At 42.5% G+C, this 24463-nt stretch overlaps 1 protein-coding gene across 3 annotated transcripts in view; it reads left to right on the forward strand.

Annotated features, from left to right (window-relative positions):
* The first annotated feature begins 123 nt into the window (after nucleotides 1–123).
* Asb7 (ankyrin repeat and SOCS box containing 7) overlaps nucleotides 124–24463 on the forward strand; it is a 45446-nt gene continuing 21106 nt past the window's right edge. For 2 of the 3 annotated variants that reach the window (XR_007973936.1, XM_052161105.1), the window contains exons 1-4: nucleotides 124–662; nucleotides 850–947; nucleotides 7013–7130; nucleotides 9472–9733. Coding sequence is in view for 2 of the 3 variants with exons in the window: in XM_052161105.1 (XP_052017065.1) it covers nucleotides 9523–9733 (211 nt within the window). In the remaining variant the exon portion in view is untranslated. Of the gene's footprint in view, nucleotides 663–849; nucleotides 948–1801; nucleotides 1877–7012; nucleotides 7131–9471; nucleotides 9734–24463 lie in introns of all 3 variants that reach the window. The other variant, XM_052161113.1, reaches the window with a different exon arrangement.

Genomic DNA, 24463 nt, shown 5'->3' on the forward strand with positions numbered 1-24463 from the left:
CCCGCCTCCTCTAACTGTCGCGAATCCGCGGGCAGCTTTACGACAGCCAGGGGGTGGGGGCCTCTGGGTGAGGAGAAGGAAACAACCAACCAACCAAGTCGCCCCCACCCCCTACCCCCACCCCCACCCACCGCTGATCTGGTTTACGGCTTGGAGCGCAGGCTCCAGTGCGGCAGCTGATTGGTTGTCGAAGGCTTGGTCCCATCCCAGTGACCCCAAAGTGCTGGAAGGAGGGGGCGGGGGTGGCCCAGTGCAAAGTGCATCCCGAAACCCCCCTGTCGGGACACCCTGCTACTGACACTTCGGACCTGGCACGACTTGGGGTCTCTCTGTCCCCAGACCTCTTGAGTCCTTCGGTAGCTGAAAGCCTCCGGCCCGGAGCGCGGCAGACCCTTGGTCTGAGCCCCTGGACCGGGACTGCCCCCCCACCCCTCCGAGCCGGCACTTCCTCCCAGCACCCCTTCCCGGAGGCTGCTCTGAGGCCAAGACCGCCACCCCCAGCCTGATCGACTATCTGGATGCTGTCCGGGTTGGGGCCGTGAAGCACCAAGGAGGATCAGGAACACGGTGCCCGGCCCTGCCTGGGGTGTTTCTTCAATGGAGAAGTTGGTGAATGTGGAGGAGGCTGAAAGGAGAGAGAGGAGCTGCAACTGAGGAGACAGGTAAAGTCAGTTTCTTCCTCCCTTGAGGGGAAGGGGCTGGCTGGCTAGCTGGGTGGGGGTTGGGGAAGAAGCCCTGCTCTAGCCTGCCTGCTTTTGCCACCCTCCAGCCTTTCCTTATCTCCCCCATCCTCAGAGCCCTCTCCTCGCCCCTGGATCACTGCACCACCGATTGGTTTCTGTTTTCCAGGTTTGAGCTGGCAGGAGGACACTCGCGAGCAGAAGGGGTCTGGCCACCCACCAGAGAAGCAATAAGCACAGTGCTTTGGACCAGCATCCTCTCTAAAGGTAAAGGGCCAGACCTCCCTTCCCCCATTGTTTACTCCTGGCCCCTACCTCACTAAGTAGTGCTTTATTTTCAGGGTGGTTGCCTGGGAATGCAAGCTTTCTTAGATGCTAGTTTCCTGGCAAATACTGTTCATGCCTGGTCCTTAACACCTCAGTAACTTCTCTATCCCAGTCTTCTGGGACCGGGTCAGAGTGTTTCCGTGTTTTGCGTTATTTTTTGGTCTACTGTGTCATTTACTCTGTTCTGATGCTTGGAGACCTTTCTGTAGTTCCCCGCCTTCCATACTCTCATAGGAATTCTTCAATTCCGTGTTAATTGCTTGTTAATTCTGAATGATGCTGCTTTTAATTAAACCACAATTTACTGTTTTGCCCATGTCCATTTTTTTTTTTTTCTATGCCTCCATCAGGAAAGCTTCAGAGTTACCTAACTGATAATGGCTTAGTAGTAGAAGGTGAACTGGAGGACTGAAATTTACGGGTTTTGAAGAAAATAATTGGATTTGGTTTTCCTGGGAAAAGGGACTGTGTGTAGCTTAAGAATGGGATCAGTATAGGAACTGTATAAAAGGGCTATTAGCCCCTGAAACAAAGTATATAGTTTACTATGAGTGTTTTTTTTGTGTTTGTGTGTGACTAAGTGGATGGACCCTGGAGTTGTTATGAAGTGATACATAGTATTTATTACATCTCTGGTGTTCTAGATGAACTTATAAAACTTTACAATGTATCTCCTTGACAATAGTGGCACAGTCAGGGATTTTAAAACAAAGTATTATTTTGGTATGTTTAGCTATCTGCTGCTCGGTTTTGGCAGTGGTCATTCTTGTTTTCTCATTTTAAAACCCTTACAGAGAACTTACTAGATTGAAATGTAAGCACCTAGGTCATGTGCTCAGATTTCTGCTGCCTCCGAAAATACCCTAAAGGTAAGTTTAGAACATTATAGAAAGAATGTATACAAGTAAACCATAGGGAGAGATTATACAAAGGACAGCCTAGAGACTGCCTAATGCATAACTCTATAACACTTGTTATCACATACAAAAAGTGACTCATTCATTTTAATATCTCAATTGTTTTTTTTTATTTACATTTTTAGTAAAAGATGTCAAAATGGTAAGCTTTTTATTTAGTCCTTTAGATTTTATGTCTTGTCTGCACTTGGGCGTACACACACACACACACACACACACAGACACATGTAATACCTTTTGATTCTACTAATCTTTAAGACATAAAGATAATTTTAAGGGGCTCTGAGGGCTTGCACACTTTTAAGATTTGATACTACATGCCAAAGAAAGTATGTTCTGAATAGAATTTTAAAATAGTATATATCAGCTCTCTGTTCTCTCTGTAATTGATATACTTTCTCTTTCTTCCTTTTTAAAAACATTTCTGGTGCTTTGGCACAGTGCTTCTCTGTGTAGCTTTGGCTGTCCAGCAACTCCCTGTAGACCAGGATGGCCTTCAACTCAGATCTGCCTGCCTCTGCCTCCTGAGTGCTGGGATCAAAAGCTTGTACCTGACTCTAATTGCTGTACTTTCCAGGTTGAGGAATGGGGATCCTGAGGCAAGAGGATGGAGAATTTGAAGCCAACCTGGGCTGACTACAGCGTGAAACACAGTTTTAGAGAACCAAATAAAAGAAAGAAGAAAAAAAAAATTCACTAGTGACTGTACTATGGAGAAAATTTAGGGTAGCATTTGTGTGTGTGTGTGTGTGTGTGTGTGTATGTGTGTGTGTGTGTGTGTGAATCAAGGCAAAGTCTCAAGTTGAAGAGAGGTGGTTATTTAAATGCAGAACTCAGGGCTAGAGAGCTGGCTCAGCAGCTAAATATGGATCAGCAATGTGATGCCTTCTAAGTACTGTATAACTTTAAAAATGGTAATAAAATATTTGGAGTGTATTTCAGAGATAAAATGCAGTATATATTTTGTGTCTAGCCTTCTCAGTGGGGTGGAGGGCATTTTTCTGCTTTAGAGACAACCTCACTTGCCAGGGTTCCTAAATGAGGGTTCTTTTTACCTAAGATTATTAATAGTCAGATTATAACTAGTCAGACTTATAAAGACAGGACATTGCTCTGTCCTGGTTCCCAGCCAGGTTATTGTTGCTGCTTATGTCCGAGTACAAGGATTTGCTCAGCTGACAATGGCTTTCCTGAGAAGGAGATGTGTGTGTGTGTGTGTGTGTGTGTGTGTATACACACACACACACACACACGCGCGCACACACTAAGACAGGACAGTGGGGAGTATAATTACATTAATAATGTAATAATTAGCATAGTTGAGAATGTTTGGTCTAAGTTATTTAACATTTTATTTAGTTTTCTTTAGTTTGGACATTTACTTAACCATATGACCAGCTCAATATATTCTATATCTGGCAGTCAACTTAGTATTAATTTTATTGTGAGTGACATGAGAGGGCACTTACCTGATTATTTGGTAACCAAAGCCAAATTCATAGCACAAAGGGAGAATTATTGGGGTTATTCAGTGCTAGGTCTTCAGCATATTATGACTACTTCTGTCCTTTATACCTAAAATGATGTGATTCACAGTTAATTCTGTTAGTTATATGTGTACATTATATATAAGCTGAATATATACTGTCTTATTTTGTTCCTGTGTGTGTATGCATGAGCACAGGCTTGAGTATGTGTGTGCAGTCTTTAGTATGTCAACATGTAGCCTTAGTGATACTATTCTTGAAATGGGTAAATAGAGTCAGATTCAGTTTGTCTATCTGAGACCTGGCCTTCTGTCTTTTCATTTTCATCTGAATGCACTCCCTTGCAGTGTTCTTGCAGACTTCTGAGGCACTAGCCTGAGGCTGCTTTGACTTGGCAAGCCCTATTGACAAAGCATTTCTAATACCTGTGGTTTAAACTTTGAGTTGGGTCTGCATAATTCTAAACTTTTCTCAGTCACCTCACTTCATTTACATTTTGTAAAAAATCATTACGTTTTCTGTTAGAATTTATGTGATTCATAGTTCCATGTGATAATAAATCTTTGCATCACATAGAGGTCCAGTCATTTAGAGGAAATATGATATCCTTCTTTAGGGGCATAATCACTATGGTATGTTGGGCGATACTAAAATAATACCTGCCTTATTTCTGGTGTCCGGCTCTTGACTATGTAAGTGGAGCCCAGCAGCAGGCCTGTTGGCCATGTTACAAACTGTGATTGGGCACAATGTATGTCTGTATCTGGTTTTGCTCTGGGGTCTTGTGATCCATTGGTGGATTTTTAGGTTTTGTCTTCAGAGGCAGTATCTTCAAAGTTGAGATTTTCTTTTCATATCCTGGTCTCCTATACAAACAAATGTTCACCATTACCTCTAAAGTCTTCCATGTTTGTTTATTATTTATTTCTTTGCTTACTAAAACCCAGAATGTAACTTCTAGTGGGTCTGGTATCAGAAGTTGCTGGCGTCTCCAACCACCATTAATTTAAGAGAACCTTCCATTGATTGTGTATTATTTAAGAAATTTCTCCTTTGTCAAGAGACCTGTTTTATAGATGATTTCTGTGAGCCATCAGAGTTTTGAACTTGCATTCCCTGCAGAAAACTAGGCCTTTTTCCATTCCCATCTGTGCCTTTTCTTGATTTTTTTTAAAAAAATAGTTTCTTTGCTGCTGAGGTTGAATTTGTTCTTAAGGACCATAATGCCTTTTTTTTTCTCTTTATTTTATATGTAACACAAAGAGAAAATTCACTGCTGGTCTGATACCTTGGACTTTGAGGCTACTTTAATCATTGCCTATATAATTGACAATGGTACAGACAACAGAGATTATGTGTACTGGGTACACACATATATGTTTCCCCTATGATGCTATTATATAGCACATGCATGCAAGGAGTGACTTTATACTTTAAAAAAAGAATCTTTGATTATAAGTCCTTGGTATTATCAGAACAGGAACAAAATATCTTAAAATATCTTATATCCTTAAAAGTGTCATATTAAGAGGCTGTCAGAAATATGTTTCCCTTGCAGAGGACCTAGTTCAGGTCTCAGCACCCACAGGGTTACACACGTCTGCCTTAACTGAAGCTCCAGAGGCCTGGAAACCTTCTGCTCGCCCCTAGCATCAGCATGCATGAGGTGCACTACTTAAGTGTAGGCACTCAGAGAAAAACAAACAACAATTTCTTTCAAAAATTAAAAATATTTTTAAATGTCATTTTAAATGTACAGGACTGTATTTTAGGAAGCTGTGAGCTGTGCAGAGCACACATTAGACACTTAGGGGCTGTCCCCTTGTCCCATTAAAGTCACTTACAGGGAATTGTGACATTATTACCTTTCTTGCAGGGAGAAATAATTTGATCCTTTTATCTCCTAACACCCTGCCTTTTCCTTATATTAGTGAATACTTTTCACGCTTTCTTCAGCTCCCACCTCCCACAGTTCCTGGCAGTCATGCCCAGCTGTCTCTGTGCAAGTGGTGATGGGCATTTGGAGACCACTGGAAATCTGCAGGGACTCTTAAAGGCTTGAAGCCACACTGGGACATTTTCATGACCCTAGGGAAGCAGAAAATACTGAAGACACACTTAGATGTAAGGTGTTTGATTTTGATTTTTAGAAATTAAGTTTGTTTTTTGACAACTTCATACCTGTATATTTTGCCTTCTGTTTAACTCTAATCGCCCACCCTGGTCCTGCCTGCCCCACAATGATTTTAACGAGTATTGTTTGTGACCCCAGCCTGGAACCTGGTGGGCTTAGAGCTGCGCACCACGAGATGCTGTTTACTCTTGACTGCAGATGCCGTCCTGGTGAGAAGTGATGATCGGTGGTCTCTGGTCCCTGAGAGCTGAGAAGTTGGCTCCTTCGCCCCTGTGGCTGTAGCTTTCATTGAGCACTTCCTTGCCCTCAGGCACTGTAAGATGCTCCAGGTTCATGCTGTAGACTTCCTGCCTCAGTCTTGGTTTCTGCAAGGATTCTTCTGTGGTATTTATGCTTGGCTTTGAAGGAGTTCTTCTGACCATGTCTACTCCATTTATTTGGAAATAATAGGCACAGTTTGCACTCAGACTTCAGCTTGGTGAACAGGCCAACATTTTTGCCTTCCTTAAAGGCTTCTGACAAGGAAGACTAAAACATGAAGAGCTCCCCTTGCACAGCCAGCAAGCCACCACTGCTGCTCTTACCCTGCACAGCTCAACTTGGCAGAGGGCATCCGTCTCCTTGTGGGAACCTTTTAAGTTCTAAAGGCTCAGCCACCCCCTCCCCAGAAGGGGTGTCAGGTCTCCCTTGAAGATTTCCTTGTGATATTGTAGGGAAGTCTCCTCTTTATGACCTTAACCTGAACAGAATGTATAGAGTTGGAATTCCGTTGGAATGGGGAATGAGTTTTTTTTGTTTGTTTGTTTTTTCTTTTAATTGTAGAGAGAGAAATAGGTTGGGTTTTTGTTGTTTTGTTTTTTTTTTTCCTTTAATAATTCTAAGAGAGTAGGTAGTAAAATCTCTGGCTAGTTAATGTTTTAACTAGCTTGTTGTGTGTATGTAAATGTTATTACTGGGTGCCTTTAAGGCATGGGAAGAACCACCTTTCAAAGGCATAAGTGCTATTTACTTATCATAGTTTACACTTGGCCCCAGGCAGCTGCTGTATTGAATGCACACATTTCCCCCCCCCCCTTTAGTTCTCTTTAAAAAGAGCAGGTGACTGAGGGTATCCTTACCAAGTAAAGGAAGCAGGCCTGAAGAGACAGTTCTCATCAGACAAAACAAGATTCTTAGCTTGTAGCCAAATTCCAAATGTGGGGTTATTTACTGTTTTTTCAAGAAGCTGGGGGTGGGGGTAAAGGGCACAGAATTTCAAAAATAAATCATATTTGATTACATCTTGGAGACTGTTGTAAAGCAACAAGATCATTTTCTTGAAAAACCTTCTCTGAGTTCTCTGTCGATTCGTCATAAACTCCTGAAACATAAAGTCATCGGGAAGTAGCAGAAATAGTAGACTGCAGATAGCTGTGCTTCTCTGTTACCTTAGGAAAGTCCCATGATTGTCATCGGATTTGTTTATAGGTGACGAAGACTACTCCTCTGAGGCTGGGACACACTGGGAACCCCTCCCACCATGCTGCATGCACGCCATGGTTGGTAGACAACCCATCTACTGGGAGAAGAGGCGTTCCTCTGTAAGGTAAGATGGCCCAGGGTCATCAGCCTCTTAGATTGTTTTGAGGAAAATCCCGTATAACTTTTATTTTTCCTCTTGAAATCTGCAAATGAGTTGGTTGGGGCTGTAGCTCAGTAATGGCGTATGCATTTAGCAGGCTCTGGGTCTGGTCCCTACCATTAATAGAATAGAGTTGCACAGAAATGAATGGGCAAAATAGTGATATAAATGTAGCATGCACTGAAAGAAAAGCCTAAGTTGATTTTGACCTGTTTCAGTCTTTTTCCTCTAGAGGAGACCTCTTTCAAGTGCCAAGACAATTTTCTATTTAAACACATGCGGTGGGGCCTGGGGAAGGCTTGGTGGTGAAAGTGCTTCGGTACAGGCATGAAGAGCTTAGATCCCATCTACTCATGGAATAGCTGGGGATGGACTCTTCCATGGGGTTCCATTAGATATACACTTGTAACCCTAGGACCAGATTGCAAGGAGACAAGGAAGATGGTGAAGGCTAGATCAACAGCCAGTCTGTCAGAAATGGTAAAGCCAAGGTTCAATGAGGGTCCTGCTCTAAAACAGTAAGCTGAGAACTGCAGAGGACACGGAAGTGTATCTGAACACATACACCACCCACAGAACTCACCCTGAGTCAACATGGCGACACATACCTATGACCTCAACACTTGGTAGCTAGAGATGGGACGATCAAGAGCTCAAGGCCAGCCTGGGCTACATAGCAAGTTGGAAGGCCAGGTGGAACTAAATAAGACTGACTCAAGAAGAATAGTAAAATAAATCCAAATTTCAAGGGCGTTCTGCTAAAGATGACGGTCTGAGTGCACAGAGATCCCATTAAATGTGTGCTGGTTACAGCACTGAAACTAACGTGAAACCTATTCTGAAAGGTATTTTTTTATGTCAAATTTCTAAGCCAAGAGACTGAATTTCAAGGAAGTAATTAAGTGAAGAATCAAGGAAACTTACTTATTAAGAGAACAGATTATCTAGAAATTTCTCATTTCCCAATTTTCTCTGAGGAAACAGCTATTTGAGGTAATAGCTTGATATTTTTAAATTATATCACTGAGTGATATTGCTGAGACTATAATGATGTCATTATTCTGTGTAAAAGTACATCAGATGTTTGTGTTCCTAGCCTGTTTTGGCTCCACCAAGGTAGGCTTACTTTTCTTGTGTGTAGTCCATAATGAGAAATTTTGCAAGAAAAAGAATTGGTCGCAAAATTATCCTGAGCTGTCTAACCTTCATCGGAGAACAGAATGTCTTCAAAGGCTTTAGCACATGTTTTCTTTCAGGCAGATTTACTTATAGAAATGGAGGTTACAAACCAGGAGATTAGTCTAATTATGTCTTACAAAGCAGCCCATTTGGAATCTCTTCCTAAGATCTTGTCAGTCTGGGTTTCTGCGTGTATCTCAAATGCTTCAAAGCATAAAGACAGGCTTGTACCCCGACATGAGAAGTGGCTTCCCTGTGTGCATGGACAAACTCAATGTCTGCTGGGTGTGAGGACACATTTCTCCAGGACCTGCAGAGGGTATGGAGTCCGCAGCACTATTATTCATTGAAGTCACTTCATCGCGGTTAATCAACAGGTTATTGATTTAGCATACTACTTTGAGTATTTATGAAGTAGAACTTCTGGTACCAAAATTAGAAAAAAAATGTTTTAAAAGAATATGACAGTAAAAGAGAAGACAAACATGATCAGATAGCCCAAGGTAAAAAAAAATTGAGAAAAAGCAGAGCATGCACACACATCCACACACACACGTGTGAATATAATCTATTTTATGCAGTCACTTCGCTCAGCCTGCTTCCCCAATGCTTTGTTACCTTGTGTGAAAAAGAAGATGCCGATGTGGATTAGGCCAGAGACTTAGCCTTTCAGTTCCTCCTCTGGGCTTTAATGGGCTGTTTTCTGGTACTCCATATTTATTGACTCAGACTATGATAAAGTCCTTGAGTAGCTTGTGACTTCCACCTTGGTGGTGCATCTTATAAGTCGGACTTGCCAAGACTGGTACTGCTGCGGCCATCTTAGCTTCCTAATGCCACCTCCCATTTTACCTCAGATAGAGCTGTTAGGATCCAATGTAGTCAAAAGGACACAGGAAAGATTTTTTTGTTAAGTGGGGGTTTTCTACCTGGCTTTCTCTTTCAATTAATATGTAGCCTTAATGCAGCTATTTCAGGTCTAAGCAGATGCCTGTTGCCGGGTCTTGTTGAACTGCTGCTGCCTGTCGCTGTCCGGATTTAGGAAGCGAACCTTTGTGTGGTGGTCAGTGAGCACAGTTTGAAGAGCCACGCATTCTAAATTGCATGTGTTCTCCCTTCCCGAAAGGCTGCCTCCTGTGACCTAATGTCTGGTTGGTGAAAAGCAGACTCAGCTAGGATGTTACACCACCACTGCCGGAGGAACCCTGAGCTCCAGGAAGAGTTGCAGATTCAGGCTGCTGTGGCGGCCGGGGATGTTCACACAGTACGAAAGATGCTGGAACAGGGCTATTCCCCAAATGGCCGGGATGCCAATGGCTGGACCTTGCTCCATTTCTCTGCAGCAAGAGGAAAGGAGAGGTGTGTTCGAGTGTTTCTGGAACACGGAGGTGAGTTCACTGGATGCAAGGCGAAACTTGGGATGGCGCTTGTGGAAAACGCACCCGTGCACGTTTGCACATGGAGTTTAATGTTTTGCTTGCGTTGTTGCCCAGTGTCTTATCTTCCCCTCTTTGCAAAGATGTTTGTTGACAAAACACTGAGTTTTGTTTCAAACCAGACTGTTGAATGGGCTTTACCCTGGCACATGCAATTTCTGCAGACAGACAGACTATCCCAGGTTACTTCAACCAAGAGCCCTTATTGGGGCAGGTTGCCACCCGGGTGTCAGAAGCAGAAGTGGTGGTGGCATCTGCCATGGGGAGTTGCCCAGGTTTCCCTTTTTGGAAATTGCTCAAGCAGAGGAGCCTAGCGCAGATCCCTTTAAGCATCTTGGCCCTTCCTGTCCTTCTTGCCTTTCTTAGCCTCTTGGATGGCTTCTCTTCTTGTGCTTTTGGATATCCCCACTTTTCTAGAACGTACAGGGTGTCTACATATGCAAGAAGGCTGCTTATCAGAGGTCTGATTCTGTAGACAGACTTGGTTGGTGACCACATTTGCCATTTTATATGTCTGCTTCAGAAAACTGGACATTTTTCTAAGACTTTGACACTATTGACTCTTCTCACCAGTGAATTTTAACTTCATTCTTTCCCTGAAGATATTGGGGGGGAGGGCTGTTTGTTCTCGAGGTGTGTGTGTGTGTATGTGTGTGTGTGTATAGATAGCACTCCTATGTACATTGCATTAAGGTGTAGAACAGCTTGTCCCGGCCATTGTAGGCCTGGACTGCTCATCAGCAGTTATTTTTTTCCTTCTAGGGGTGTACTTTGTTAAAAGACTGGCCAGACTTGCTTGCCTTCTAAAGTACAGAAGATACTAGATGTTCTACAGCTCTCAGACAGGCCATGTGAGTTATCAGACTGTATGGATGCTAAGGCTACCCATAGTCTGACTCCAAGATAAGACTGAATCCAGCCCAAGAGTGTGTCCCAGTGGCCTGAAATGAGACTTATATGTCCCAAGTCATTGAGTATGTACACAGTCCAGATGGTCACCGGCCTGTGCTCTCTCAGTGGCTATCTTCCATGTCATTTCAGCTTTTAACTTACAGGCCTCGGTTCTGAAGTTACTGAGGGGTGCAAGTGGAATGCCCAATTTACCAGGGACAGTTAGGACTAAGATCACTAGTATTTTCTTATTTTGCCAAGTCCTGTTGCTGTCCAGTTCTGCCTTTCTCCCTTAATGAAGAATGGGCTCGGGTAGTTAAATGCATGAGCTCCTTGAGACAAAGCACATCTTCAGATAAGATTCGGACAGACATCAGCTGCCCAGTCTTGCCTGCCGCTACTCAGAAGGGTCTCTGGGCATGAGTGAGTCTGGGCACTTAGTCCTCTGAGTGTTTCTAGCACGCCTGTAGAAACTGTGCTTCACGTAATTTTTAGTCTACACATGACACAACTGTTTTACCACAGTTTTTCACTCAATTTTATGACACATTTTTGTCCTATCAGTTGTAGTGCGTGAGCAGCCATAGAAAATGTGTCACAGCTGTGGCTGTGCTCAGCCTGACTTGTGTGTGTATGTCAGTGAGTGCTAAGGGAGAAACGGAAATCCGTTGCAGAGTTGCATTTGACTTTTGGGCTACAGTTCCTAAGCACCACTCTCTCCCCTACCCCTCGGGTGATCGCTGACAGGGCTGAAGGTGGCTGACAGGGCTAGAGCATGTCTAACGTGCGTGAAGCCTAGGGTTCAAGCCGGCACACGTTTAAGAAGACTGTGTGCATGTGTACATGTATGTACATTAGCACAGTGAACTCTGCCATTCCTGAATCCACACTGCATAGTGTAATTTAGGGCATTTGTAGAGTTACCCAACTACAGAAAAAAACCTCCGTGAGCTTTGTTAGTAATGAGTTCAGTCTTACCCTGTTATCTTCAGTAGTCACTCAAATAAACAGACTACCATTTGGTTATTTTTTCAGCTTTGTTCATCTTAGTGTTTTAGAAAGCATAACATTTTCTCAGCAGACTTCGGAGAATGTGGTGCATAATCTACTTGCTTAAAACCCAAGTATATATTCTGTTGGCAGTGCCCAGAGGTGGCGCTAGCTGTTCTTCAGGACCAGACTCTCCTTCTAGAAACTGGCCTCGTAGGCTTCTACAGCTGCAGAAATAGGCTTCCAGCCTCTTCCTTCTGGCCCACTCCTCTGTTTAATGTTATGTTCTGTGTCTTGATTTTGTCACGGAATAGCTATGTCAAGATAATTCCTTATCAGAACCTAGTTAAGCCTCAGATTCCACTGTTCTGGTGCAATTGATTTGTGCTTAGCTCCCAGTGTGGGGCATTTGAAATTGTTGGCATTTTTTGCTAGGGCCAGTATAGCAGGGAGTGTCCTTGACGGGTGGTCTTCCCTTTTTGTTTAAACCTTTGTCAGAGTTTCTGCCTTAATTCCCAGAAGTACTTGCCAAGTCAAACAGCAGCTTATGGATGCTGACTTCCAAAGAGCCTGCAGTTCCTTCTTGTGGCCTCCTGGGACTGGGTGGGACAGTGCCCTTCCCCCACTTCTCTCAGCAGTGTATTGCCAGGTGGCTGGCTCTTTCTTGTGTGATGTGCTTGCCCCTCCCAAGATGACATGCGAAGCTCAGACTGCGGCAAGCCTGAGCTTGCCCTCCTCCTCGTCACTCGTAGGCGTGTTCAGGTGCCCACCTTTGTTAGCACCAGGTGGAAACCTTTCTCTTAGCTGTAGCATTTTCACATTCCTGTTGCTCTCACAATGAACTGGGCACATTCTGTTTAGCTCTTGCCTTTTGGCTTGTGTCTGTTGGGTCTTGGTTAGTAAGCACTTCATACTGCGGGGTCATTATTCGCCTGCATTTTCTTCTCCAGATTTTGTGGTCCTTGGATTTGCCCAGAATTGGTGTTTGTGCATGAGAATGTACACTGTCACTGCTCCTCCCCACAAAGGCTGCCTGAACTCCTTCTTTCCTCACGGCTAGACACTGCTGGGTCACACACACAGCTTTCTCGTTGTGCTTCCACTTCTGAAACCTCATTAGTGTTCCAGGATCCGTGGAATGCTTTTGTATTGTTCTATGAGAACATCACCCTACTGAAAAGAGGTTTGGAGAATGAGCCTCCTCATCCCCCTCACGGCAAATTGTAAAACAAGTTTGCAAAGGTTAGGTAGGAAGGAAACCCAGCTGCTAACCCCTGCCATGGTCATGCATCAGGGTTGAGTGCGTAGCACATCTTCCATGTAATGTCCAGTACATCTGTAAGTGGCCCTGCAGTCTAGGAGTGCCACGCAGGAATCTCCGGACTGTTCTACCCACTTCCATCCTCACCTGTGATGTGACCTATTGCTTGAGCTTCTGGATTCTTCCTCTCCTGCTAGCTGTCTCTTAGGGAGGAAGCCTCTTTCCTCAACAAGGCTGAAATGATCTTCTTCATATTATATTGCCTGATTCCCACCCAGTCTCCAAATAACGTGACACTTCTAGGTAGAAATGGAAATTAAATCCAGCAGGGACTTCTTATTTCTCTGTTCAGAATATCCTCAGTCCACCATGCACTTGGCACAGCAGTGGGCCTCTGAGCCCTCAGCTGCAGCCCAGCGCAGCCCCCTCCCTTCTTGGTTGGGCTCTCTGAGCTTAGAGGCTTAGCCACAGAGGTCATCATAAAGTGCCCTCCACCGTAGTCCACTTTCCCTTGCACACGCCTGATTCCCCTTTAAGTCTTTAGTGCTCTCCCAGAGATACTACCTGCTTCCGCTAGACCAGGTCAGGTGAGAACTTTATTTTTGTTCCTGTTAGATGCTGCCGCTGGGCCCTGGATGCTGCTCTGTCTCCCCTGTGTAATATTGTTCCCTGGATCTTACTGCAGCACCAGTCTAGCATGGTAAAGGATTTTTAGCATCCTGTTGAGCATCTGTAGTTCTTATTTATATGAAGTTCCCTGAAGGAAGAACTGCATCCACATGTTTGTTCCCAGTGAGAAAGAGAACAAACCAGTAAAATGACTGTTTCCTGACCTCAAAGGATAAGACTCACTGTTTCTTCAAAAAAAAAAAAAAATTAAAAAGTTGGGTTAGGATTAAACATAAATTCATGATCGCTGCTTTTCCAAATCATCAAATAGGGGAGATGAGGGAAAGAATTGGAAGAAATGGGTTTGTTCACTTTGCACTCTGTACTCCCTGTATGTACATGACAGGACTCCAAGGTGTGTAAGGCCTTTGGTTCCTGATGACGCATTCACTCATACTCAGAAATTGCTGCCAAGCCTTGATGTATGCCAGGCCCTGCTCTCAGCGCAGCCGCAGTAGTGAAGGGCTCCAGTAAGCCCAGTGGGTGGCTATGTAGGTTGCAATGCTTCCTGATGACTGAGAGTGCAGTTGCTTCACAGCTCTTAAGAGGGTGACATTCATTTTCCCCTTGGAAAACAAGCTATAGAAGCAAATGTAACTCAAATAGCCCAAGCCTTCCACCATGATGAGTGTGGAGTTAGGCTCTAATCCAAACTATGGGTCTCTACATATTGCCTAGAAAAGAAGAAAGGCATTCCCAAGCGAGCCACATGCTGTGTGCAGCAAGGCCTCCTTTGTGTGTGAGGTGTGACGAGTGTGTCCAGGATCCCTCCAGAGTGCAGGACTGGAGGAGAGTTCTTGAAAGTTGTGAAGCAGGAAGGAACCGGAAATACGGTGTGGGATATTCTGCTTGTGTGGGTCACTGAAATAGTTGAGTACAATTGGAGCTTGCCCAGCAGTTTATTCTAGGGAATGTGGGGCTTGGTGGGGGACAGAGAAGAGCAGACCGGGCTGAAGGGAGTTTTCTGGTTACAGAGCTCGTCAGAGGGGCCCAAGACATAGGCAAGAAGAGCACGTGAGCTATGCTGCGAGCAAAATCAAAGGCAACTAAAGGTTTGGGCTGACAAGAAGGGAGAACTCTCACCACTTACTGAAATGGCAAAGCTACACCAGGAAGCAGGCAAAAGGGGTAGCCAGGTGGAGTATAAGAAAGAAGATGTAGAAACCTAAGACATTGACACAACCAGAAATTGTTTACTTAGATATTCATACAGTTTTTATCTATCAAATCCACATAGCCATGTAGTAATACCGACACACAGCGCTAGTAAACTCAGGACCAAAGGCTGCTCGTGCATGACAGTCAAGAGAGTGATGTCGTCCTGGGAGGAAACCTGCTGGAAACAGCTGTACTGCCAAGAGGGAATCCAGGTTTGCTTAAAATGACAAAACTCTGGTTGAGTTGTATAACACAAAAGCAGGGGCTAGGGGTGAGACCTACTCGATAGTTTAACTGAGCCTGTGCTATCTGTAGTATGAGAGGCTATTGCACTTCAGTGAAAGGAGACAGATTCCATCCTTAGTTTAAGAACTGTCTATGACTTAAGTGCTTGGTAGTCACATGTGCAGAGTGTTACTGCACAGATAAGTGACAGTGTGTTCCCTTGCATACTGTTTCAAAATAATGAAAACTTGGGGTTTTCAAAAGTCTAAAAACTTGAAAATTTCAACACAAATGGCTGCATATTATCTTACCATGGACAGATCCTGGTAGTGGGGCCGGTGAGGTTGCTCAGCAGTGAAGGCACTTGCCGTGCAAGCCTGTCAGCCTACATTTGTCCTTCAGAATCTGTGTAAGTGTGGGAGGAGAGAAGTCATTCCACAGAGTTGGCCTCTCACCCTGTGTGGTGGGGACGTGTTCATAGCCAACTAATAATCATCGAAAATTGTGGCACTCTTTCCGATATCAGCAGGGAACTTACGGATTAAGAGTGTCTTGAAAAGGCAGAGGTTATAAGAAACCCCTTATCACACTTTTAATATCCTATTGAATGTTTATACAAGTTCCAAGACCGTGCTGCACATTTCAAAAAGTACGATGAAGAAATGGTCATTGTGCATTTGTTCATCCTTAGATACGGTGAGTTTGTGAGCTGATGAGGAGGCCTTTGACTGAAGTACTGGAAGTTAAGTACATAGAGGACACTGCCAGGTCCCCTGAGGAAAGAAGGCAGCACCCCTTGATAGACACATGGACATAAGTGAGAGAGGGATAGCATTCCAAGACACCCAGGGTGCAGTGGGAAGAGCTGTCTGTAGCTGTAGAAATGAAAGGTTTGCCAACAGTCCAGGTATCGTAAAAATACGCATGTGATTGGGATCAGCAGGAACAGTTGGGGACGCAGCTTGGTAGTCCTTGTTAAGGCCTCAAGAGTGGGAGATGCTTTTGACCAGTAAGCCTTTTAGTTTGAACTTGATTGAGTAATAACTAACTTTTATTAGTTTATTCCAAGGATAGAGTTTTAAAAGCAGGAAATATTTTCTACATAAAAATGCTATACCTATCTTTCACTCTGTGTGTGTGTTGTTTGTTTTCCTTCTTTTGCTCATTTCATTATTTGCAATGGCAGAAAACAAGATGTTTGTAACTATTATTTGTCTTTAGAGAGAGGTAGAGAATGTGTGTGTGTGTGTGTGTGTGTGTCCATCCAACTGTCTGGGTATGTTTGTGTGTCTGACAGCACAGCACACAAGAAAGAATTTGAATTAAAGCCAGAGTGACAGCAGGGTGAAAATACAAAATAAAACCCGAGACTCTCCCCACCCAGCCATATCCTTCTTACCAGGGTCTAGACTGGTAAGTCTCCCTGAGCTTCCCATCGTGCCATCTTCCTAACGTGCAACCTTTCCATTCATGCCATCGTTTCCCCAGCCATCATATCTAGCTTGTGTCCTTCACCTAGTGCCATAGCCTACTCTGGCTACCTTTGTCTGTGCCATAAGCAATCTCTAGTCATCTGCCAGAACTTACCTAACCCCCAGTGCACAGGCCCCTTCCATTCCATGTCTAGCCTCTTCACCCAGCCACATCTACCCCCACACTCCAGGCTGGGCTAGGAGGTCCATCCTGAACACCGTCTCAGTCCCTTCTGTTCTCTACTTTCCACCCAAGCCTTTCCAGCCTCTAGGCCCAACCTGCCTGTCCATCCTCTCTTCTTCCCCATCCTGTCCTATCAAACTTAGATGTCTATATGCCCAGACTCATCCCAATAATACCAACAATGAAAAGTCAAGCTAGTATTTTCTCCCCTAAACCCAACAGTCCTATGGAAATGTTTGCCAATAACACTGGGACACAGAATTTAAGAGTTATTCACTTCATCAGAGAATTCAAAGATTTTAAGAAGCCATAAACAACATAGTGAAATTAAACAGAAAAGAAAAACAGCTTAAGGAGAATAAAATAAATATCTTAGTGATGCCCAAAGAAAGCAAAGCTTAGGGCTGGTGGGATGGCAGGTACACCCAGGCCTGGGGATGGAGTTCTCTAAGGAGACAGAGAATGCAGGCTGAAATCAATGCTGGGATCAAATAACCCAAGCAACTCAGCTGCAGACTTAGGAGAGCCTGGCTTGTCAGATGAATCAAGCAGAAGACTATATCATGAAGAGCAAAACACAGAAAATCAACCTACAGGAAATGTGGGACACCATGTAAAAACCCAAGCCTTTGAAATCTAGGCATAGATAAGGGAGAAAAATCTTCAACAAGATTATAAAAGAAAATGTCCATGAAATAAGGAAATGACACAGCCATACTAATATAAGAAGCACACAAAAGACCAAATAGACAAGACCAGAGAAAAAAATCCCCACAGCTTATTACACCAACTATAGTTAAAACACCAATTAAGCATACATAACAGAGAAAGTACTGAAAGCTTCAAGAGGAAATTCAAGTCACACATAAAGGAAAACTCAAAATAACAGCTGATTTCTCAGGAAACTTCAAAAGCCCAGGGAGCCTGGAGAATGCATTTCAAGTTCTTAAAGACTGTCTGTCAGCCTAGACTGATAGACAGCAGATACCCACATAAATGAGGAAGAAAACCTTTCCACAATATAAAAAGCCTAAAAAAAATTATATTCAACAAACCAAACCTAAAGAAAATACAAAAAAAAAAACAAACAAAAAAAACTCAATATTTAGATGGCAGAGAGGAATGAGGATAGTAAAGAGACGGTAGAAAGAAATGCAAAGTCATCATTAGCAAAACCCACAAACTACCACTGAGGACATAGTGCCAAAAATAACACCATGACCACAATTAACACGCATTTTAATAATAGCTTTAAATATGAATAGCCTCAAGTCTTCAGTCAAAAGACACAGGCTTACTAAATGCATCAAAAAACAAAACCCATCAATTTATTCTCTACAAAAACTGCATCTTAGCTTTTACCTTATAGTAAAAGGATGGACAAGAGGACTGTGGTCAGTTGAGACCAGGAAGCAAACAGGGAGTGATATCCTAATATCTGACAGAATAAACTTCAGACTAAGACAGATCAGAAGAGATAAAGAGGGAAAAGAGGGATGCTTCATTCTAATCAAGGGAACAGTTATCCAAGATGACAGTATTATAGGAATATATGCATCGAACTCTGGTGCACCCAATTTCATTTCTTAAAATTGTACTGCTAGATTTAAAGATAAACATTTTCAAAAGTTACCATCAACCCACTAATATTAAGTGATTTTTAATATGTCAGTTTCTCCAATAAGCGGGAAGGTCATCTGAGCCAAAAAATAAACAGAAACATCAGACTTAGTTGACATACATCAGAAGAGCTAAGCAGATACCTACAGAGCATTCCACCTAAGCACCAAAGGTTACACATTTTACTCAGCAACCCCATGGAAGTTTTCCTAAAATAGAACCCATCCTGGAACACAAAACAAATCTTTACAAATTCAAAAAGGTTGAAATAACTCCTTGTATTCCATCTGATGGCATTGCAATAAAACTTGAAATTGACAGCAAGCAAATATCTTGTAAATACACAAACTCATTGAGGTTAAGCCACTTATTACTGAATGATGATTGTGCCTAAGAAGAGATCAAGAAGAACAATTAAAAAATATCTGGAACTAAGTGAAAGCACCACACAGCCATACTTCTGGGGCATGTTCAAAGTGGTCCTTTGAGGGAAGTGTATATTTCTATAAAGTTGCCCTCCAAGGGAAGTACCCACATCAAAATAGTCTGAGCACAAATAAATGATTAATGATCCATCTCAAAAATTTGGGGAAACAATAAACCAAATCCAAACCCAGTTAATGGCAAGAAAGAATAGAAATCAATGAAAGAGAAATAACCTCCTTATCTAAGAGTTGGTTCTCAGAGAAGATAAATGAGATTAACAGACCTTTGGCCCAACCCATATTAATAGTCAGAAATGAACAGGGAGACATTATAACATATACCAAAAGAAATTTAAAATATTGCCAGAGAGTATTTTAAAAACCTGTATTCCATTAAGTTGGAAAATGTATAATAAATGGATAGATTTCTAAATTCAACCAAACCACCAAAATTAGACCAAGAAGACAACCTATAACAAACAACTGAGATTGAAATGTAAGAAAAGGCCTTCCAGCTTTAAAAAAAAAAAAAAAAAAAAAAAAAATCTGCAGCCAAATGAATTCACAGCAGAATTCTGGCAGACAGTCAGAGCTATAGCCAATCCTTTTTAAACGATTTAAAATAATAGAAAGAAGAGCACTCCAAATACCAGAATCATTCTAACACCAAAACCAGGTAAAGATGCACCAAAATACAACTAGAGGCCCATATCTCTGATGAACATAGACTAACTAAAACTCAGTAATGTACTTGAAAACAGTATAGACACACATCCAATCTGGCTTTCTCCTGAAATGCAGTATGGCTCATCATAAGCCAGGTCAATAAGTATAATAAACTACATAAACAGACTTAAAGACAATTCACATGAGCCTCTCAATAGACACAGAAATGCCTTTGACAAAATCTAACATACTTTTTTGATTAAAGTTCTAGAGAATTCAGGGATAGAGGGAACCACCCCTTAACATAATAGGTCTATATATGAGAAACCCAGGAAAACCAACATCTTAAATTGAGAAAAGCTTGAAGCAATCCCACTGAGACATGGAGGCCCCCTACCCCCACTCCTGTTCAGCATCGTGCTTTAAGTACTAGCTGGAGCAGCAAGGCAAATGAAGGGAATTAGAGGGATACAATAAGTGAGAGAAAGTCAAACTATCCCTATTTGCATTTGACATGAACATGGACACACAACAGTCTCAAAGAAAATAAAATAACTTACCCAAGGAAGTGAAGGACCTCTAACATTGAAAACTTTACAGCTCTAAAGAGAGAAACTGGAAAATTAAAGTTATCCCATGGTCATAGATTACTAAAATTAATATTGTGAAAATGACTTTTATAAAAAACAATTTTCAGATTCAAGCAATCCTGATCAAAACACCCATTTCATTCTTTACAGAAAGTGGAAAAAACTACCCTAAAACTCATAGGGAGCCATAGAGCCAAAATAATCCTGTGGGGTGGGGGGAAAGTACAAATGAGTACCATGACAGATCTTAAGACTATATTACAAAGCCATAGTAATAAAAACAGTATGGTACTAGCAAAAAAGTAGACATGTAGAAAAAAATCATAACTTCAGCCATTTAACATTTGAAAAAATGTCAAAAACAAACTGGAGAAAGAATCTTGAACAAATGGTGTTGGAGAATCTGAATGTCCACATACAGAAAAATTCAGTTAGACCTGCAAAAAATAGTAGCTCCAAATGGAATAAAGACCCAAACACTGAATGAAAACAGGTGGTATTCTGCATGATAGAGATATGTTTTCTGGATAGGAGTCTATTTCCCCAGAATGAAGGCTAACAATTGGCATGCAGTTTTATAAAACTAAAATGTTCTGCACAGCCAAAGAAACAGTCAGCTGTCCAGATGGTGCTGGTGCATATCTAGAATCCCAGCACTCAGGAGGTAGAGGCAGGTGGATTTCTGTGAGTTTGAGGCTATCTTGGTCTACAGAACCAGTTCTAGGACAGCTAGGGCTGTTACACTGACAGGTACTGTCTTGAAAAACCAAAATAAAGAGGTGAACAGGAAGCCTGCAGAACAGTAAAGAGTCTCTGCCAGCTACACATCTGACAGAGGATTACTACCCAGAGTATACAAAGAATTCACAAAATAAAAAGATCAAATGGCTTATTTAAAATTGTGCCTAAGGCTAGAGCAGAGAGTTCTCAAAGGAAGAAACAAAAGTAACTAAGAAATATCACCAAAAATGTTCACTGCCCCTAGCATTTAAGCAAATAGTAGTCAAAATGACATTGAAGGTTCATCTACCCCAGTCAGAGTGGCAAAAATCGACAGAAAATAGACAGCAGGTGCAAGAGGGGATACAGGGGAAAAGAGTCCTCATTCACCACAGGTGGGACTGCAAACCAGGGCAGCCATTGTGGAAATCAGTGTGGAGAATTCTTCAGAAGCTAAAATGAAATCTACCCTATGACCTAGCCATTCCATTCTTTTGCGTATGTCCTAAAGACTTGACTATATCTAGAGAGACTTGTGCAGTCATGCTCATTATTGCTTTATTCACAAAGCTAGGAAATGGAAACAGCCTGAGTCTTCTTCAACCCATGAATGGAGAATGAAGGTATGGTAGTAGATACACCCTATCTAACGCCACTCATTGCAAAGGAAGTCGCAGTCAGGAACATTGCAAGTAAATGAAATTAACTATAAAAAAGCCTTTTGAGTGGGGTAGCCCAGACTCAGACAGACAAATCTTACCTGTTCTCTCTTATTGCAAGCTCCTCCCTCCAGCTCTTCATATGTGAATATGTATCCTGAAATAAAGGCAGAAACCAAGAAAGTAAGGGGGCACCATTCCTGGGGAGTTGGGGTGGATGAGAATTAGAGAGGGGAATAGTGGGGTACATTGATTTAAATAGGGAAAGGTGGGGCTCTAATTAGTAGCATTGTACAAATGACTTGAATATTGAGGGAGACTGTAATTAGGAGCAGGGTACAAATGGTTTAAGTAGGGAAGGAGGGTGTAATTAGGAAGGGAAAGAGAAATAAGAGAGGAGGTTATAAGGACAGATGTCTATAAAAGTCATAATGAATCACACTATTAACTGTCTACCTAAGACTATAATATATGTCTGTATATTAATGTGCATAGATATTTTAAATGAAATTTTCTCTTCTGAGCTGACAGTACTCCTTCCAAGAGCTAATCTACCAGAAAACCTGATACCAGGCATGAGGAATGTCCTGGGTAGTTTTTCAGGGTTGTCCAAAAGGCTTCCAAGACATCCTAAGCTACTGCTCTTGCCCTTGGTTGCTCCTCAAAGGTGGAAGGTAAGTCTTACTGCTGGAGACCCCAGGACCCAGAAGCCCTCATCTGGAGCTGACCAGGAAGCTCCTACCTGAGAACCAGCTCTCGTGGCACCAGGTATCGTACAAACCCCTAAAGGAAGGAAGTAGCCAGCAGTCCCACCCAGCTCTGATGCCATGAGCCACGATGCCCAGCATGGCTTGACCACCCTTGGGGCACTAGGGGCAGGCATGCCTTGGCGGTAACCAACAGCCCTCCAGCTGGCCTTAAAGCCCACTCAGCAGAGGGAAGCTATACCAGGTACTGGAAACCTAGCCAACGCCCAAGGCCTAGTGAAGTCATGGATCTCAGAGGAGAACCTATAACTGCCACTGTCTCAGATGAACGCAGTCCTTGGCTCCATTCTTAAACCCTTGTCCTCATCCCTGCAGAGAAGTGTAAGTATAGTCTTCACCCTCAGCAAGGAGGCGTCTCCTTGCAGCAGACAAGTTGTAGGTCCCAGTCCCAATGGATACATCTCCAGGACGACTTCCCCTATCAGTCAGTCTTAAGTTTCAGTTCAGTAAGTCTCAAAGAAGAACAGCTGAAAAGATTGTAAAAGCCAGAGGATCAGGAATTTGCCAAAGGTTGTGTCTCCAAGTAGTATCAGAAGCCGCATCCTTCATATCTCACTAACGTGACTCTAAGCATGAGCTTAATAAGATCAACAGACGTGCCAAATAGACTGAAAATCATGAGACCTCAGCCACCAAGCACTACAGGCCACCAAGGAATGCTGAGATCAGGAGAGACAGTCTTCCCCAGGAGACACACACCGACTGGTTATCTAATGCCAAATACAGCCCTGTGTACATACATGCTAGTAAGCAGGTTAGGTTTATGTTACGCAGGTTAGGCGCATGCATGTACATGCATGTATATACATGTGTGTAACAACCATTAATAAAAAGAGAGGTCGTAAATTTGAACGAGACTAAGGAGGTTGTATGGGAGAGTTTAGAAGAAGCAGGGAGAAAGGGGAAAATGACATAATTGTGATAAACTTAAAAATAAGACAAAACATTTTTTAAAAGGGGAGAAAACAAAAACTAGTCTTACTGAAAGGGAGCAAAATTGATGGAGATAAAGAAAAAATGTAATTCTTTGAAAAGGTCAATAAAATTGAAACCTCTGTAGCCAGGCTGAAAAGGAGAAAAGCCAAAACCAGTTTCAGGGCTGGGGACAGACTCTCACCCGGATGCTATAGAGTTAAAAAAAGACAAGGGATGTTGTGAGCTTCATGTCATAGAGAAGAATTCCATTCCTTGGAAGACACAAATTGTCAACATTTCTATGTGAAAGAATGGCTGTAAGAAAAGAATGACTTAGTCACTGTCTATAGAGTTGACAAACTGAGTTCCTCATTAAAACGTCTACCAAGAAAGCTACAGGGCCTGTCGGCTTTGCTCGTACTGTGTATTGCTGGGGCAAACAGTAATCCCGCACACATTCTTTAGAGGAAGGAATGCTTCCTAATTCACTGTGCAGTATGACGTCTTGCTTTAAAACCAAAGCCACAGGCAGAAAACAAACTTCAGAGCAATAGCCTTATGACAGCAGACACGGGTTCTAGGTAGATACTACTATATACAATGCCCATAGCATTCTGAAGAGGTGTTACAGTGTGTCTGTGTAGTTCTATCTCAGAAATTCAAGGTTTGTGTAATATCCACAGCCCTTGAGCTAGCTGTTTGCTAAGTTAATAGAATCAAAGATGAGTGCCAAAGGCTCACTTCACAGCCTATGACAACACTACCCGTTCAGGATGACAGAGCAAACAAGACTGAAGCTCAGAAGGGGACCCAGGAAAAGCTGCAGCTAGCTTCATGCTCAGTGTTGAACTGTGTGGTGTGCTGTGTGTACTTTGACTCATTTTATGCAAGATGCTCTTGTATTGTCACCATTGGAGTAAAAGCACAACAAACCAGTTGCAATAGACCGAGTAAAAGCATTACAGGCCAGTGGGATGGCTCGGGCAAAAACACTTGCTGGACAAGTCTGAAGCCTGAATTTCATCCCTGGAAGAAAAGAACTGACTCCTTATAGGCATGCCTTGGCATATGTGTCTCCTCAGTATCATACACACTAAATAATAGCAAATCAAATGGGTAACACTGTCTCAGTATACATACATGTAGCATATATATATGAATGTATGTATGTGTATATACATATATGTTGTATACATATATAATGTACAAAAGCTAAAATGTGAATTGAACTAGATTGCAGACAAAACACAAGTTCTGTCAACAGTTAACATCTAGAGGATGAAGTAGCAGCTCATAATAGCAACAATTTAAAGTTTTTAACAGTAATTTCAATTAAATATACAGTCTATACTGAAACATTGATGGGATAGATTAAGAAGTCCTAAATAAGTAGAGAAGTCTTCATGTTCCATGGAAAGTTGGTATTATTTAGATCATTTGGGATAATTTGCCATCAGTTAAGTTGGTGGA

Source organism: Apodemus sylvaticus, chromosome 1 (assembly GCF_947179515.1).
Source record: "Apodemus sylvaticus chromosome 1, mApoSyl1.1, whole genome shotgun sequence".
NCBI classification, from domain to species: Eukaryota; Metazoa; Chordata; class Mammalia; order Rodentia; family Muridae; genus Apodemus; species Apodemus sylvaticus.